The 19,816-nt window shown below is 44.0% G+C and overlaps 1 protein-coding gene across 1 annotated transcript in view; it reads left to right on the top strand.

Annotated features, from left to right (window-relative positions):
• Positions 1-19,816, top strand: part of GPR143 (G protein-coupled receptor 143) — a 37,726-nt gene that overhangs the window by 5,417 nt on the left and 12,493 nt on the right. The window contains exons 3-6 of the mRNA XM_044287939.1: positions 4,044-4,138; positions 9,458-9,550; positions 13,616-13,725; positions 19,577-19,685. Coding sequence (XP_044143874.1) covers positions 4,044-4,138; positions 9,458-9,550; positions 13,616-13,725; positions 19,577-19,685 — 407 coding nt within the window. The remainder of the gene's footprint in view (positions 1-4,043; positions 4,139-9,457; positions 9,551-13,615; positions 13,726-19,576; positions 19,686-19,816) is intronic.

Below are 19,816 nucleotides of genomic sequence, written 5' to 3'. Positions count from 1 at the left end.
ATGTCGCCTGCAGTCCTGTGTAACACCACATATAACACAATGATAAGTCTCTGAGTACAGATAATGTAGTAGATGGGTGTGAAGCCCCAGATTTCAGAACACGCACAGTGTGACCTCAAGTCTGGGGCCAGGCTGAGGCAGTGTGGCCATATTCTCAATCCACCCCCCAACCCTACCGTGAAACAAATATGTGGATGGATATTATTATATACAGTAGAATACAGCACCACATACCTCTTACATCCAGTGACATCTCCTGTCATGTAGACTTTACTCAATGTATTCATTCAGAGATTAGACCGCCATGATACCTTCTCATCTCTGCAGAGTTTCACAGAAAACATTTTCAGATTCCTCACTTTACTATCATCCTCTACTATCAGGGGGCCATTATATATACTAATAATACAAAGGGGCAATTATATATTATAATAATACAAAGGGGCAATTATATATTATAATAATACAAAGGGGCAATTATATATTATAATAATACAGAGGGGCCATTAAATATACTAATAATACAGAGGGGGTCAGTTTATACTACAATAATAATACAAAGGGGTCATAATATAATAATAATACAGAGGGGGCCATTATATATTATAATAATAACAATACAGAGGGGGCTATCATATATACTAATAATACAGAGGGGCCATTATATATACTAATAATACAGAGGGGGCCATTATATATACTAATAATACAGAGGGGGCTATTATATACTAATAATACTGCGGGACATTATATATACTAATAATACAGATCTCTGCTGTCCATATACCAGGCCTACCACCAGTATTACTCCTTCATATACCGCCTGCTCGCCTGGTCACCCTGGCCAGGCGGGCAGGCGGTATATGAAGGGGTAATACTGGTAGGCCTGGTATATGGACAGGAGACATGGCATCCTCTGGGCAGTACTGTCTCTGGTCATCCTTCATCAGCACCCTGACTGCCACCTGCGTAGCCTGGCTATCATGGCACTTCACTGTCACTCACTGATAGCCAAGCAGCAGGCAGTGAAGTGCAATGAGAGCCACGCTATACAGGTGCCAGTCAGGGTGCTGGTGAAGGATGACCAGAGACAGTACTGCCCAGTGGATGCCATCTCTGCCCATCTCGACTATACCAGGCCTACCACCAGTATTACCCATTCATATACTGCCTGGTCTCCCTGACCAGGTGAGCAGGCAGTATATCAAGGGGTAATACTGGTAGGCCTGGTATATGGGCAGAGATGGTATCCTCTGGGCAGTACTGTCTCTGGTCATCCTTCACCAGCACCCTGACTGCCACCTGCTTGGCCTGGCTCTCATGGCACTTCACTGCCTGCTGCTTGGCTATCAGTGAGTGACAGTCAGTATCACCCCCCCCCCACCTAACACTCAGGAAATGATTCAGTCACACTGTGACACTGACTGTCACTGCCCAGGGGATGCCATCTCTGCTGTCAAGTCCATATACCAGGCTTACCACCAGTATTACCCTTAATATACCTGCTGCCCACCCCACACCGGACTGTGACACTGACAGTATGACTGACTCACTGTCAGTGTCGCTCGATGCTCATTCAGACTGCCTGCTGTGGAGTCCTGAAGCAGCACACTGCGGCAGCCATCTTCTTCTTCTTGCTCTGGCTCCAGAGTGTCTTTCCCTCCCGGAAGGTGGGCGGAGCTTTGTACTGCCGTGCGCGCCCTGGTGATTCATCAGGGCGTGCGCTCGTTCTGTTGATACAGCAAAGCGAAACTCAGTAAGTTCATAGATTTTTGCGCAAGCGAGGGCCAGCACTCCCTACAGTCTGGTGCCCGGGGCAACTCCCCCCATGCTACCCCACTGCCCCTGACCACCCTTGTCACGCCCCCTTCAGAAAATACCGGGGGGCGTAAAAACGGAGAGATGTGACTATAATTTGCCACTTTCCAGGAACAAGAGACATGATCTAAGAGGCAGGAAAAAACTTCTCAGAGAGGGGAGGATAGGAGTCCTACCAGAAAGTGCTGACAGTGATCCCAGCTGGGAGGACAACTACCCCCAGCATGTCCAGCCTGTTATTATGTGATATCAGAGGACATTACAGGAGGAAGTAGAAGAGAATAAGACTACAGCATCTCCTTCACTCGATAAATCCATCTGTTCTCTATTTTCTTCTACTTCATACAACACATTTCGCCCCCTACACTAATCACATGACAGTGACATCATCACAGGTCCTTTCCTACCACTTCTCTCCACTGCTGAGCTCCGCCCCTCCTGATCACGTGACATCATCCCAGGTCCTGCAGGAGATACAGAGCAGGACCTGGTCCGTAGTCACTGGCAGTGCTAGCAGCCAGATCGCTTACCAGGGGTGGAGGGGCGGGGGGGTGCTAGTGGTGTTGGGTCCGGCGGGTGACGTCAATCATGCCATCAGACTGGTGTCACCCACCGCACCCCCCTCGCAACGCCACTAAAATCCACGCATCTGGCTGGTTTTTATGCCTGGCAAAACCCGGTCTGGAACATGAGGAGTAGTCACCCACCCAGCACTTTGACTACTCCCAGTAAGAGCCATCCCGGATCAGCTATAACAGCCATGCTAATTCTTTAGGTGTGAATTAGCAATAGATGCTGCTGACACATAAGATACCGGCTCTTACTTTACCGAGACCAGGAACCTCGGTGACACATACCTTTCATCCACGATGATTCCAGGTACCTTCTTACAGATCTCACAATTCCAGTAGGAGCAAAAGCATAAAAATGAAGAATAGGTTGCAGCTTTAAAGGGGTTTTCCAGCAGTACAACATTGATGAGCTATCCTCAGTATAGGTCATCAAGATCTGATCAGTAGTGTTCCGCCAATCATCTGTTTGAAGAGACCATGGTGCTCCAGTGAAACCTGCAGCCTCCTCCCAACTAACCAAGCACAGCGCCATAGATTGCATAGTGGCTTTGCTTGATATTGCAGCCCAGGCTCATCCACTTTAATTGGACTGATCTGCACATAGGCCATGTGACGTGATGATGAACGTAATGTCACTGGCCTAGAAAGAGGCCACAGCGCTCACAGCATCATTGAGGCCTCTTCAAACAGCTGATTGGTGGGGTTGTTGGAGCTTGGACCCCCACTGATATGATATTGATGAGAAAACCCCTTTAATGTAAAACATGTGGCAATTCAGGCCAGGTCCTAGAGGCCCTTTAGTAAGTCTAAAATACTATACAATAACATACACAACCCATGTGGTCAAGAATCACATTTTAAAATTGTGGTAATTAATGCTATAACGTGAGGTTTTCTTTTTTTCTTATCAGGCATATGAAAATACATTCTTAGGTGTCATGATTGTATTTTTATGGGCTGCTAAAATATTTTTAAACCTGTGCATATTATACTCACCTTTACTGCTTAACCATGCAGTCACTCTTCACCAGCATGTGATTACATTGTGGTTTCCAAGTGTGGGAACCAATGTCTACAGGAAGTAACATTTAAAAAAATATACACTAATTATTTTAAAAGGGATAATTTAATTTTAATTACTTAAAGGCTATGGATATCGGTGGGCCCATTTGTTTATTATTGCAATCTACTTATTGTGGTGTCAAATATTTTTTCAATTGTTTTTTTGATGAAATTTTTTGCTTCCGTACAGCTGTCACTTCAGTGTATCTACAAACTATTCCTTTCTCCTTCTCAGTGAATCTGTCAGAGAGCAGCTCTGTCTGCTCAATCTGTAGCCCTTATCCCTGATCTTCTGACAGCTCATAAACACTCACTTAAATTAAATTCTTATCAAACTGAGTGTTTATGAGCTGTTAGGAAAGCACAGATAAGGGCTACAGATGGAAACATTAGAGCAGACCTCTGATGGATTTACTGTGAAGCAGAAAGCAACAGTCTGCAGATACCCTGAAAGTGAAAACTGTACAGGAATAAATGTTGAATGTTTTAATAAAAACTATTTTTAGGCCAAAATGAGAAGAATGCATTGATTAAAACAATTGCCCCCCAAAGGTGTCCAGAGATTTAATTTTTTTTGTATTTTTCCTGTAGATGTGGATACAACTGTTCTACAGTGCAAGCTTCTGGTGGCTGTTCTGCTATGCAGTGGATGCTTACCTAGTGATTAGAAGATCAGCTGGAATAAGGTATTTTAAAACACCTTCTACTCACCATTCTTTCTGTTCATATAGGTTAATATCAAGTTGGGGATGCTGTATGCGGCACAACCTGGCATCATAAGAGCAATTAGATATCTTCATATTACCTTGTGATAGGACCACCTGTTTGACTATGAACAAACACAAATCAACAGCACTCTGCAAACACAAAAACCAAAATATAAAAAATAGTGCCATTCTCACTATAGAAAATATACTAATGCTATACTCATTGTATAAATGTGAGATTCTTGGCAAATACATTTTCTACAAAATCATTTGTGCCCGTCCACCACGGCAAGGTGATCTCTTTTGGACAGGAACCTACACTAAATGCTACCTTTGAGAAGCGATGTTTATTATGCTATTATGCTGAGAAGCAGTTAGATAAAAGCATAGTATTGAGGATGTGTGATCCAGTTCTGTTTCTACAGTACATGTATGAATACAAGAATCTATGCTTTTTTCCCTTCTGGTATCAGCACTCCTCCCCATTTGGCCCAGGTGCTTTTAATCAGCAGGAGACTGCATAAGGCTAAATATTCCTACCTCTCAGTTGGAGTTCCTGAGAGGATGTGATAGGGTGAGTTCCATACCTGTTCACATGGTGAGAGTATGTGATGGGGTCGGTTCCACACCTGTTCACATGGTGCAGTACTGCACGGCGGCCATTGTTGCTTTGGTGCTGTCCTGGTGGGTTGGTGGGGCCCAGTGCCATGGTGGCTCAGTCATACAGCGGGGGCGCTGTTTGACTGCTGGGTCCCGCTGCCTGCTGGGGTGGTGCTGCAGCGTCGGCGGTCGCCGTGCAGTGCTGCGCCAAATATAGAATAGGGTCCCATTCAAAGAGGCAACCTTGTTGTGGTGAGTGGGCCTATGCTTTTTGATCAAATTGTATACTAATGCCTCATGTCTAGCATGCAGCATAGGGGTAGGTATACGATAAATTAAGCTGGGAAGCGATGTTTATTATGCTGAGAAGTAGTTAGATAAAAGCATAGTATTGAGGATGTGCGATCCAGTTCTGTTTCTTGCATTCATACATTACCTTGTGATAAGACCAGCTGTTTGACTATGAACAAACACAAATCAACAGCACCCTGCAAACACAAAAAACTAAATATAAAAAATAGTTCCATTCTCACTAGAGAAAATATACTAATGCTATACTCATTGTATAAATGTGAGATTCTTGGCAAATACATTTTCTACAAAATCATTTATGCCCGTCTACCACGGCAAGGTGATCTCTTTTGTACAGGAACCTACACTAAATGCTACATTTATGCTTTTTTGTGCCAACTGGCCTCCAATAAATTCATGAAAGGTAGGTTCCACATATATGCTGAGGCCACTCTGTATTTTACCTAGGCTGGTGCAAAATGGCCTCCAATTAATACAGAAGGAGCAGGCATCAGCTTTATACTTCTTTTTATACTACATAAAAGACATTTTAATAAAAAATGTAATAAAAAAGTTGCCCTTGGCCTCACCTACTTTATCGGACTTCTATGTCAGAAGAACTGGAACAGGTGCTTGTAAATTATGGCACTCATTCTGGACAGCAAATATCTCAATGTATTAACACTAGACAGCAAGCATAAATACACATTCATAAATCTCCCCTATACTGCTATAAATTACTGCTTCCCTTCAGATAATTTATCACAAAACTAGCTTCCTGCAGCCACCACTAGGTGGAGCTCAGTGTATAGGAATTTATACAGCTACCATTGACTGTAGAGGAAGCTAGAATAATCTTTTTGCACTGAGCTCCCACTAGTGGCAGCTATATGAAAATGCAATCTTTTGATGTGGCAACATAAAGAAGAAGTTAAGAGCCGGGCTTCTTCCCCTGGGCCCTGTAGCAGTCGCGTGGTCTGCCTCTATTAAAGGTACCCCTCTGTGTTGAACCCTTTAACGCTCATGATGCACAGTGTAACTTTGCATTCAGGCACCTGTCATCTTCTGCTGTAAAAATACAAAATGTAAACGCTGTACGTGTGCAGAATTTCATTAGGTTAGATTCTAAAGATTAGTAAGGTCAATGGTTTTATTTTATAAAACATTATGACAAGAAGTCTTGATAAACGCTATAAAAGAAATAATTAAACCATAAAAGTTCTTCCTCTCCTCAGTGAACTGCAATGTGATTACAAGGCTGCATTATAAAAATAACTTCATTTGGGAAGTCATGCTTTCATTGACACATTATCCACATGGTACAAAGACATCATTCTTACTTTCTATGGATAGCCAAGGGCGGAACAAGACTCATCTGTATTTCACATGAGCGATTACGAGAGGCTGATGTAAAATGTCTGAAAGGAACATGATCTGAACTGCAGCCTAATTAAAAAGAGATGAGGCAAAATTAACATAACGAGCATCTAGAGCTATTCAAACTGGGGCGTGAAATCAGTGTACAGTAAGAGCCCTATCGTCCTGCATGCGGGAGAAACATGAATATCTTGTAGTACATAAACATTAGAAATAAAAAATGCAGCAGATAATAGGAACGTAGACCAGGATGGGATGGGAATGAGCTGAACCCCTTGGTAAAAAAGGTCTTGGGATCTTTGTCACGTCTCTGAGACCGAAACCCGTTTTAAATCTGCTATTAAAATACTGCCAGCTGTAGTGCATATAAGATAGTGCCAACTTCATGCCATTCACAGTGTATATATAATATCAGACACTTTCCCTATAAAATATCAGCCAGAATGCTACTGGACATACTAGCCAAAACACATACCTTATTTCAGTTGGAAGAGCCAGACATTACTAGTCATAATGAACAAGTGTCTCAGAAGTACTCGTCACGTAGTACACAAAATGCAGCCTTTGACCAGTATGATATACAGGAGGAGGAGCTGAGCAGATTATTGTTTGGTAGGAAAATATTCAGTAAAACTTGTTATTTATTCATTTAAATCTCTGCCCACTCTGGGGTTAGTAGCCCAGTGGCGTTCCTACTCAGTGATTGATATTTATAAATAAAATACAGGTTTTACCGAATCTTTTCCCAAAAACCTATATATCAATCTGCTCCACATCTCCCGCTCAACATCTCCCCCATAGGTCGCATCGTGGTTACAATGTAAAATTATGGGGATGAGCGAACCCGTGGAAGATCGGTTTTGCCGGGTTTGGACGAACTTGACCCCAAACCCCATTAAAGTCAATGGGGACCCGAACGTCACTTTATTATTTTCCGTTATAAAAAAATCATGGTGAGCGCGGTGACGTCATCGCGCACATCGCAGGTCCTTTGGCAGGTCCTGCTGAATGAAGATAGAAGAGACTGCTGCAGCGCGATCAAGTGAATGAGGTGAGTTTTTTTTAACTCCTAAATGGCCATATTGTTTTGAATTCTGTCTTAAGAATGCTATTAATTTCCGACTTCTGTGAAAAAGTCCGGGTTCGGGTCCGTGTACCTAAACTCACAACGTTCAGAATGAACCCGAACTTTGCAGTTTGGGTTCGCTTATCCCTATAAAGCTATATATCAATCTTCTTGGCATCTCCTGCTCTATAACATACTGCCTATAGGTAGCATCATGAGTACAATGTAAAACTATATATCAATCTGCTTGGCATCTCCTGCTCTATAACGTGCTGCCCATCCTGCTCTGATGTTACGCTGCAAAGCTAAAGGTATGTGCAGGGAGCCAGTGCAGAGGATGGGAGTGGTCCTGATGAGATAATGTGTCACAGTGTACTCCCTCAGGCCATTGCTCGCTGGGGATCGGCGCAGTAAAAAAGTGGTATAAGGAATTAGGCCAGAACTAGAAGAATAAAGTGTTAAATAGAAGTTGTTGTACATCCAGCAGTAGTTTGCACACAGTGAAATTTCTCTTCCCATATGATGATTATGGTGGCTTACAAAGTGACAGATAATGGCACCTTTGGTATGCTATCTCGCTGTCCCTCTCCTGAACTTCTGTCTAACAGCTGAAAGCTTGCACTTGTAGCTACAGGTGTCCACTAGGTAATGCAGGCTTGAATGTGGTCTAAAGTAATGGATGTCTGAGCCATGGTCCCTCACTTGCAGCAGGGTCTGGATATCTGTGGTAGCTAGTCAATCTGATAACTGTAACACTGTAGCTTTGCAGAATACCTGTAGTTTTGTATTTGAAGTCTCTCTGGAGTAGTGCTCTTACAGATGAGTTGGTTCTCTGGTCCCTAAGTCCTTGAAGCAGGATCAACAGGATGTGCTTCCACACTGTTCTTAGGGTACTTTCACACTTGCGTTTTTTTTTTCTTGCCATAGAGTTCCGTCACAGGGGCTCTATACCGGAAAAGAACTTATCAGGCATATCCCCATGCATTCTGAATGGAGAGTAATCCGTTCAGTTTGCATCAGGATGTCTTCAGTTCGGTCGTTTTAACTGATCAGGCAAAAGAGAAAACCGCAGCATGCTACGGTTTTATCTCCGGCGAAAAAAACTGAAGACTTGCCTGAACGCCGGATCCGGCATTTTTTCCCATAGGGATGTATTAGTGCCGGATCCAGGCATTCAGAATACCGGAATGCCGGATCTGTCGTTCCATTCTGTGCATGCGCAGACTAAAAAAAAGGTGAAAAAAATAAATGCCGGATCCGTTTTGCCGGGTGACACCGGAAAGACGGATCCGGCATTTCAATGCATTTTTTTCGACTGATCAGGCATTTTTAAGACTGATCAGTCTTACTAATGCCATCAGTTAGCATACATTTTGCCTGATCCGGCAGGCAGTTCCGGCGACGGAACTGCTTGCCGGATCTCTCTGCCGCAAGTGTGAAAGTAGCCTAAGACTCCCACTACTGACAGGAAGCAGGACCAACAAACCACACCTCACCTGCTGGTGTACAGTGCACACATGAAATAAAATGACAAACAATATATAGCAAACCAAACTTTGTAGATACCCCTAGGTCTGGGGTACTGCTTATAAATCCACTACCCAGCCATAAAATTACTTTTAGAGGCAGAATGGAGCTGACAGACTCCCTTCAAGAGAACAGGTGTAATACATTCTGATATGCTAGAGTACTTTCCATGTGTTTTAAGTGAAAGCAGTCTTTCATGATTGCATCATTCCTTTATGATCAGGCATGCGCTTGCTGTGCACATTTCAGGATACTGTTCGCACACATGTATGTTAATGTTTATTTGGTTTCAAAGATCTGGAGGTCTTTGACACTCGATATACTGCACCATTAATGGGGCTGCTGTATTCTACCTGGATCATAATTCAAAGCTAATGAAAAATTTAGAGGACTTGTTTTGTGCTGTAATAAACGACAAGACCTTATTATCTTTGCAGCACTATTGTTCTTTACCACATGATGACATGGGGCTTGGCGATTCTACTTTGCGTAGAAGGTGTAGCAATGCTCTACTACCCATCAGTATCTAAGTAAGTATCATCATACTGCATGTATTATTCAGGACTGTACCTGCCTATAAAAATAGAGAAAAAATGTCCCTAATTTTCTAGACATTCCATTAGGGTGATGCTCACCTAATCTGCAAATACCACATATGATCACGTTGAAAGGTTATGACAAATATAGCGTTTAGGTTGTATATTCACAAATGCTTAGATAGAACTGTAGATTTACTAACGTATCAATTTGGAATAAATTTAAGGGTACTTTCACACTAGCATTTTTCTTTTCTGGCATAGAGTTCCGTCCTAGAGGCTCAATACCGGAAAATAACTGATCAGTTTTATCCTAATGCCTTCTGAATGGAGAACAATCCGTTCAGGATACATCAGGATGTCTTCAGTCCGGTCTTTTTGACTGATCAGGACAGAGATAATACCGCAGCATGCTACGATTTTATCTCCGGCCAACAAAAACGGAACACTTGCCTGAATGTATTAGTGCCTGATCCGGCATTCAAAATACCGGAATGCCTGATCCGTTTTTCCAGATGACAGCAGAAAGACGAATCCGGCATTTCAATGCATTTGTAAGACGGTTTAGATCCTGATCAGTCTTGCAAATACCATCAGTTGGCATACGTTTTGACGAATCCGGCAGGCAGTTCCGGCGACGGAACTGCTTGCCGGATCAATCTGCCGCAAGTGTGAAAGTAGCCTAAGCCTTTTTTTTGCTAATCTCAAACTCTGCTATCATCCACTCCTTCTTCTCCAACATCTGCCTTCGGGAGAGTTTCGGAAAGCCCTCTTACACCTTAACTAATCGTTCAATCCTGCTAACATCAAAGGGTTTGGCCAACAGTAATCTAATGTTAAATGGGTTTTCTGGGTGTTTAATATTGATGATTCAATATGTGATTGTGGGGTTTTGACTCCTGGCACCCCTGCCAATCAGTTGCTTCAAGAGGCAGGGGCACTCTGGCGAAAGGAATGAGACCCTTTTTTCCACTGCCACTCTTGTCCATAGGTTGTGGTGGATATTACAGTTCAGCACAGTTCAGTGGAAAATGGGGCCTGCTTCTTCTAATCTCACATAACCTATTTAAAAGGGTATTCTGGTACTGTTATTCTGATGGGCTATCACGAGGATTGAATTGAATGGGAGCAGCACTGCAGCCCTATCTGCTACACAACGGATGGAGCTGTGCAGTTACTGCTGCCAGGGCTCTTGTAGAACAGCTGATCGGTTGGAGTGTGTGGTGTCAGTTAGATATTAATGGCCAAACCTGAGGATATACTGTATAAAGTATTGTGGGTTCTGTGTGACAGCCACATTTCCTGGACCAACCTCGACTCATGTGACCGAAACTTACTGCATCATAGTGAACTATGATGCTGTGAGATCCAGTCCATCTGAGGGTCTAGTGTCCCATACTCAAATGATGCTGTCAGTACCGGACAATAGATTTGTCACTGGGCTGGAACTCACAGCATTATAGTTCACGATGATGCATTAAGTTTGGCTCACATGGGCCGCGGTTGGTCTTCGAAATATGGCCATCACGTGGACCACATTTCATGGACTACACATGGCCAGATGAATGCAAATGAATACTACTTGGTACATTACAGTTTCCTATCACTATGTAATACATTGGAGTAAATACTAGACCTCAAAGATATTCAGTGCTCAATTTGACAATTTGAAACCAGATATACAGATTAAAGTTGGCTATGGACATAAGATTTAAACAGGTGTCACATATACTTTTGGCCAACAGCATTATAAATATTCACACACAAGGATAACAGTGGACAATTCTAGATAAAAATGCTGTTTATAGCTGAGCAATAGTCACCCAAAGTGAGATGTACACGTGACCATTGTCCCCTGAGGCAGCTAAGTGTGGATTTGGCCTGTAATTGTATTTCACACAGAGGCCACAGTTTAGCATCTGCATTACGATCATAACATCTGGACCACCAGTGGTTCTACTGAACTGAACTTGTATCACTATACAACATCCTTTAATATTAGGCACTGTGCTGTATGAAGTTGTTTGTGTTGTGACATTGATGGAGCAGTATAGGAGCAAGCATACATGCTTCCCCCAAATATACAGTATCTTGGCTTTAGGGACTGAAATGACCTAGCATGTGTATTACAAGGTTTCAGCCTTCTCCTTGTTCAAGTCAGTTAGGCTCATTTTAATTCTCATAGAACCCCTTTAACATTCTTTGTTATTAGAAGGTCTTTCGTACAAACCACCCTATGTTCAGGTCCATGTGGCCCTTAGCTTTACCCTTAACCTTAAGGTAAACAGAAGTCATTCATAAATGTATTGGGTGCCTCAAGGCTAAATTGTGAATACAACTGAGACCATTGTAAAACTGTTTCAGTGGCTTTTAGGAGTAGACATGAAACTGAGAAGAAGGTATTTTGTTCCGATTGATATTCAACGTTAGAGCAACATTCCAGCCAAAATGAAAAATTAGCCATTACTTAGAGTTTATTTTTGTTGCTTTCTACAATATACATTTTTCAAGGCAGGCATGGTGCCAGCTGTATTCTAGTTATTTCCCCAGATACAGATCAGTGGGTAGTGACATACAAGTAAAGTCCTCCATAGTGATGTAACCTGCAACAGGAGAAATTTCTTATAGGGGTAGTCCAAGATTTGCACAAACCCTCCTAACAGTGCCAAGAGTGGTCTGTTCACATCACGTTCAGCCTTAGGCCTCATGCACACGGCCGTTGTTTTGGTCCGCATCCGAGCTGCAGTTTTTGCGGCTCGGGTGCAGACCCATTCACTTCAATGGGGCCGCAAAAGATGCGGACAGCACTCAGTGTGCTGTCCGCATCCGTTGCACCATTCTGTGGCCCTGCTAAAAAAAATATAGCATGTCCTATTCTTGTCCATTTTGCAGACAAGAATAGTCATGTCTACAATGGGCCACCCGTTCCGTTCTGCAAAAAAAGGCACGGTCGTGTGCATGTAGCCTTATATTCAGAATACAAGTTTAAACAGCAGCACCAACCTTATGCTCTAGAACCATAAAACGTTATGCCTAATTACATAAATCTACCATTGCCTCCAAATGTAAAACACATGTTACATTAGGTGTATATATATATATATATATATATATATATTATTTGCAACTTGCACTTGTATTGCAAACATACACTTTATGAAACAGCTGAGAAAAAGGTATATGTATATCAGTACAGTATATCTTCCAAAAAGGACACACTTTAGGCTTACGTCTAACCAGCAGAAACCTACAAGGATATCAGATTTACAGTATATAAACCATGGATGTAACTGGAATGTGAAGTGAACAGAGCCTTAGGATACAGCCACATGGTCGGATTCCCTAATGCAATTTTGGAAGCCAAAATCAGGAGTGGATCATAAAAGGAGAGAATGTATAAATCTCCTCTCTCCTGGCTTTGGCTTCCAAATTTGCATCAGAACACCTGACCATGTGGCCGTGGCCGTACCCTAAGGCCTCTTTCACAAGAGTGTGACGGATTGGCTTCGGATGCATTCAGGGTGCGTTCAGTGAAATTCGCACCATTTTGCAAGCAAGTCAGTTTTGTCTGCAATTGCGTTCAGTTGTTCAGTTGTGCAATGCGTTTTGATGCATTTTTAACGCTCATGATAAAAAACTGAAGGTTTACAAACATCTCCTAGCAAAAAAAAAACGCATTCACTTCTATGGGGCCAGGGCTGCGTGAAAAACGCAGAATATACAACATGCTGCTCTTTTCACGCAACGCAGAACTGATGCGTGAAAAAAAAACCGCTCATGTACACAGACCCATTCAAATGAATGGGTCAGGATTTAGTCCGGGTGCTATGCATTCACGCCACGCATTGCACCCGTGCGGAAAACTCGCTCGTGTGAAAGGGGCCTTCCCGGTTGCAACTTATCTGACTGTTGAGCTACCACATTAGCAATTCCCTCATTTTTCTTTCTTAAAATTCCATATGTAAACTTTAGTAGATGCAGAAGAAGCACCTTTACTGTTTCAAATATATGTATCTCCACCAGTATTACGGTATAAAATGGTTTCATCTTGTTTTGCAGTTGTGAGGAAGGTCTAGAACATGCAGTTCCTCATTATATTACCACCTATGCACCTCTTCTGCTTGTCATGGTGGTGAATCCTATCCTATTTAGAAGAACGGTTTTAGCAGGTAAGAATACATAGAGCAATACTTATTTTATGTGTGTGCATTGTGCTTTTGCTACAATAGTACACTAACGGAGATTTTGTTGGTCATCAATAGTGATGAGCGAAGGGTTTGAGTTCGGTGTTCAGGCATTTAATAAAGCTTTTAAAAGGCTGCAGGGCCGACAATCAATACGTTTTTAAGCTGTGGCCACTTAGAAGCCATCACAGACATGCCTAGTAATGGCATGGCTGTGATTGGCTGATGCACCATATGACCCAGCCTCTATATAAGCTGGATCACGTGTGGCACCACCCATCAGCTCTGAGTAGTGCAGGGACGGGAATCAGGAAGCTGAAGCAAAGTAGAGTGTTAGGAATCTGGCTATTCATATTTTTTGTGCGTGCAATGCACCAGCTTTGCACCCCTGACAGAAATATAATAATAAATCAGGCTGTTAATTCTGTGGGTGACCTATAGTGATTTATTTGTGGGTGCAATGCACCATTTTTGTACCCCTAACACAAAAATATAATAGTTAACAGTCTGTTTGTTAGTTCGGTGGGTGACATATACCCATTTTTGGTGTGAGAGATACACATGCACTTTATACGTGACAGGGAAATTAATATAGTTATTCTGACTATTAGTTCGGCCGGTGACATATACCCATTTTTGGTGAGATACACATGTACTGCATATGTGATAGAGAAATTAATATAGTTAATACGTCTGTTAGCTCGGTGGGTGACATATTCCTATTTTTGGTGTGAGATACATGTGTACTTTATACGTGACATAGAAATAAATATTGTTAATCTGTTAGTTTGGCCGGTGACATATACCCATTTCTGGTGTGAGATACACGTGCACTGCATATGTGACAGGGAAATGAATATAGTTAATCCGTCTGTTAGTTCAGTAGGTGACATATACCCATTTTTGGTGTGAGATACACGTGCACTTTATACGCGATAGGGAAATTAATATAGTTAATCTGTTAGTTCGGCCGGTGACATATGTAAGACACACATGCACTGCATATGTGACAGGGAAATTAATATAGTTAATCTGACTGTTAGTTCGGCCGGTGACATATACCCATTTTTGGTGTAAGACACACATGCACTTTATACGTGACAGGGAAATTAATATAGTTAATCTGACTGTTAGTTCGGCCGGTGAAATATACCCATTTTTGGTGTGAGAGACACGTGCACTGCATATGTGACAGGGAAATTAATATAGGTAATCCATCTGTTAGTTCGGCCGGTGACATATACCCATTTTTGGTGTGAGATGCTCGTGCACTGCATATGTGACAGGAAAGTAATATAGTTAATCTGATTGTTAGTTTGGTGGGTGACATATACCCATTTTTAGTATGAGGTACACCTGCACTGCATATGTGACAGGGAAATTAATATAATGAATCCGTCTGTTAGTTCGGTGGGTGACATATACCCATTTTTAGTGTGAGACACAAGTGCACTGCATATGTCACAGGAAAGTAATATAGTTAATCCTTCTGTTAGTTCGGCCGGTAACATATACCTATTTTTGGTGTGAGATACATATGTACTGCATATGTGACAGGGAAATTAATATAGTTAATCTGTCTGTTAGTTCAGTGGGTGACATATTTCCATTTTTGGTGTGAGATACATGTGCACTGCATATGTGACAGGGAAATTGATATAGTTAATCTGTCTGTTAGTTCAGTGGGTGACATATGCTTATTTATGGTGTTAGGTACACCTGCACTGCATATGTGACAGGGAAATTAAAGGGGTTATCCCATCATAATGATCACTGTTAAATCTGTTAATGATTTGACAGTGATCATTTTTGTAAATATACTTGATTAACAAATTCCCACCGTTTAGGATAAAATTCATCCCCACTTACCTTATTGTTGTGACTCGGTCTCCCCTGGTTACGGCCACCACTCTTCTCCAAAATCCCGATGGCCGCGCTTGCGCAGAAGACTCCTTTTTTCTCCCGGCAGGGCTGCTCGCTGTCCTGAACACACATGCTGCCGCGCATGCGCGACGGCAACTTCTTCCCGGCCAGAATAATACAGAGCTGCGAACGCGCCGGCTCTGTACTATACTGGCCAGAAATAAGTCACCATGGCGCATGCGCGGCGGCGTGTGCGTTCAGTCCAGCGCGCGGCCCGGCCGGGAGAAGACTTCAATCAAGATAAAGCCCGCCCCCAGCCAGAATCCAGGAAGTGAACGGCGCGGTGGCAGCAGGTAAGTATGAAAAGGCGAAGTGGGATAACCCCTTTAATATAGTTAATCCGTCTGTTAGTTCGGTGGGTGACATATTCCCATTTTTGGTGTGAGGTATACCCACACTGAATACGTGACAGCAACATTAATATAGTTAATCTGTCTATTAGTTCGGTGGGTGACATATTCCCATTTTTGGTGTGAGATACACGTGCACTGCATATGTGACAGGGAAATTAATATAGTTAATCTGTCTATTAGTTCGGTGGGTGACATCAAAGAATGAGGAGAGCATCAAAACAGGGACGTGGCCCTGGTCGTGGTGCTGCTGGTGCTGCTGAAGCTCCTGTTGCAGGGAGAGGACGTAGTCGATCTTTACCGGCTATACGCCCAAATTAAACACCTTCCTCAGGTGCACGTAGGTGACAAGGACGTTCTGCGTCATTTTGTAGGCCCAAATACCGGTATACGAATAGTGAGGCCAGAACAAGTAGAGGCAGTAGTATATTGGGTAGCTGACAGTGCCTCCAGTTCCTTCACATTGTCTCTCACTCAATCCCTTGCTGAAACCGCAGATTTGGCACCTGCAGAGCATGGGCATCTGTCTTTCACCTCACCCTCTTGCAAATCAGCCAAGCAATCTGAGCCCCAAGTCATGCAGCAGTGTCTCATGCTTTTTGATGACTCTGCTGGCAGGGTTTCCGTGCGCCATCCACCTAGCCCTGCCCCAGAACTGGAAGAGAATGAGTGCACTGATGCCCAACCACTTATGTTTCAGGATGTGGACATGGGAGGACCACCGCAGCACCTCTTTGATGATGATGAGAAATCACAGGTGCCAACTGCTGCGGCTTTCTGCCATGTGCAGACCGGCAAGGAGGGCAGGGGTGAAGAGTGGGTGGAAGATGATGTGGAGGATGATGAGGTCCTAGACCCCACATGGAATCAAGGTCATGCGAGTGACGTGCACAGTTCAGAGGAAGAGGTGGTGGTCACACAGCGCCAGATGTACAGCAAAAGAGGGAGCAGGGTGCAAAAGCAGAGTGGCTGTCCCCTAGCCAGTATGCCTGCTACTGCACACCGCACCCAGGGACTGAGCACACCAAAGCCAGCTCCAAGGAGTTCCCTGGCGTGGCGGTTCTTCAGACAACTTGCTGACGACAAGACGCTGTGCAATCAGAGCCTGAAGCGAGGCATAAATGTTCTAAACCTGAGCACCACCTGCATGACCAGGCATCTAAATGCAAAGCACGAGCTGCAGTGGAGTACACACCTGAAAAACCACAAAAGATCTCAGGCTCCTCTTGCTCCCTCTTCTGCTGCGGTCTCGGCCTCTTCCTTCCCCTCTGGAGTGACAGTGGCACCTGCCACCCCATAAACAGAGGATGTGGCAGCAACAACACCACCGTCACCCAGCATGTCCACACTGTCCCATGGAAGCGTTCAGCTGACCACCCCCCAAACACTGGAGAGAAAGAGGAAGTATCCCCCTACCCACCTGTGATCCCTGGCCCTGAATTTCAAAATTCCTGGCCTTTGAAAAGCTGTCATTCCGTCTGGTGGAGACAGAGACTTAAAAAAAACTAATGGCGGTGGCTGTCCCACAGTATGTGTGGGTGTCGCTCAGCCTCAAGCCTGGCCTGGTGGTGTGCGATAACAGCCGAAATCTCGTAGCAGCTCTGGGGCTGGCTTGTTTGACCCACATCCCTGAATTTGGTGGTGCAGAGGTTCGTGAAAATTTACCCCAATATGTCAGAGCTGCCGTCTGTGCGCGCTTTCGGCGTTCTCACCCTGCTGCTGCTCGCCTGTCTGCGCTGCAGCTTAACTTCGGCCTTCCCGCTCACCACCTCATATGCGATGTATCCACAAGGTAGAACTCCACCTTGCACATGCTGGACAGACTGTGAGAGCAGCAGCAGGCGATAGTGGAGTTTCAGCTGCAGCATGCACGGGTGAGTCGCTCTGCGGAACAGCACCACTTCACCACCAATGAGTGGGCCTCCATGCGGGACCTGTGTACCGTGTTGCGCTGTTTCGAGTACTCCACCAACATGGCCAGTGTCGATGACGCAGTCCTCAGCGTTACTATCCCACTTCTATGTCTCCTTGAAAAAACACTTTGGGCGATGATGGAAGAGGATGTGGCACAGGAGGAAGAGGAGGAGGAATAGGGATAATTTCCACGGTTATCAGGCCAGTCATTCACAAGTGGTCTAGAGGGTGAGTTCCGGCACCAACAGAGGCCAGGTACACAACTGTCGGGGCAGGGCACAGTTCTGCAGCATGAGGAGGAGGGTGAGGAGGAGGAACCATGTTCACAGCAGGGTGTCACCCAAAGCAGCTTATGGGCATCAATAGAGCGTGGCTGGGGGGATACAGAGGACACAGATGATACACCTCCCACAGAGGACAGCTTGTTACCTCTGGGCAGCCTAGCACACATGAGTGACTACATGCTGCAGTGCCTGCGCAACGACCACCAAGTTGCCCACATTTTAACCAGTGCTGATTATTGAGTGGCCACCTGCTGGATCCCTGCTACAAGGACAACGTGCTGTCCTTAATTCCGTCACTGGAGCATGATCGGAAGATGCGCTAGTACAAGCGCACGCTGGTAGACGCGCTGCTGACGGCATTCACACCTGACAGCAGGGGCTCAGTGGAATCACAAGGCAGAGGAAGAAGAAGTCACCAACACAGCTGGGGCACCACCAGCCTCTCAGAATGGAGGGTTAGCATGGCCCAAATGTGGAAAAGCTTTGTCGGCACGCCACAACAACCAGCACCACCAGCTGATACGGAACATCTTAGCAGCATTTCAGCAACATGGTGGAACAGTACTTAGGCACATGCCTACACATACTGACTGATGGGTTTGCCTCCTTCATCTTCTGGGTCCCCAAATTGGCCTCAGTATTTATAAAGTCCCCTGTAGTAGTCCTAGTAGGTATACTGCCCCTGGTATGGTCCTCAGTATTTATAATGCCACCTGCAGTGTCCCCTGTAGTCATAATGTCTTCCTCTGTAGTTCTCCTTGTAGTTCTAATGCCCATCTGCATTGCCCCCTGTAGTTCTAATTTCCCAGTATTTCTAATGCCCACTTGCAGTTCTAACCCCCCCCCCCTTGTAGTGCCACCTGTATTATAATATCCTCTGTAGTGCCTGTATGTGTTATGTCTCATGTAGTGCCCCCTGAATTTCTAATACCCTTATAGTGCCAATATACATAATGCTCCCCTTTAGTGCCTTCTGTATTATAATGCCCCCTGTAATGCCAGTATGTATAATGCCACCCTGTATTATAATGCACGCCCTATAAGGCTAGTATGTATAATGCTTCCCCCTGTACTGCCAACATCTTTCTATCTATCTAAAAAACAAAACACTCCCCGACTCCCACTCCATGCTGCCGCCTGTGATGCAGACTTTTTCCGGCCTACAGCCTGAGTTGCTGGATCCTGGCGCAAGCAGTTGTGATAACATCACCGCAAGAACCTTAGTATCAGACTGGGGTTCTTTGGGCCTACCAGAGGAGGTGATTCTTGAAGCTAAGCCTCATATATCATCAATAAAGTCTAACAGGTTTTGAATAAAAGAAATTGACCCTGTCTATTTTCAATATATCCTTTATGTTTTACTAGTTGCCACGTTATTAAAAGGAAGACAAGGGATCTATACAGAGAATGAAAGACGCCTAGGAACTGAAATTCAGCTACGCTTTTTCAAGATTATGTTGGTGTTCATGATATGGTAATTGTTCTGAGAATGAAGAAGAAAAAACAACTTTGGGAAGGTTTATTCAAATTGTTTTAAGATGCAACAATTTATGAGGCAGTACAACCCATGGCAATTTATCATGTATCAGCTATTATTAATGTGGC

Source organism: Bufo gargarizans, chromosome 3 (genome assembly GCF_014858855.1).
Source record: "Bufo gargarizans isolate SCDJY-AF-19 chromosome 3, ASM1485885v1, whole genome shotgun sequence".
Classification (NCBI taxonomy): Eukaryota; Metazoa; Chordata; class Amphibia; order Anura; family Bufonidae; genus Bufo; species Bufo gargarizans.
The sequence above is the reverse complement of the archived record's forward strand: the minus strand, read 5'-3'. Positions and strand labels throughout refer to the sequence as shown.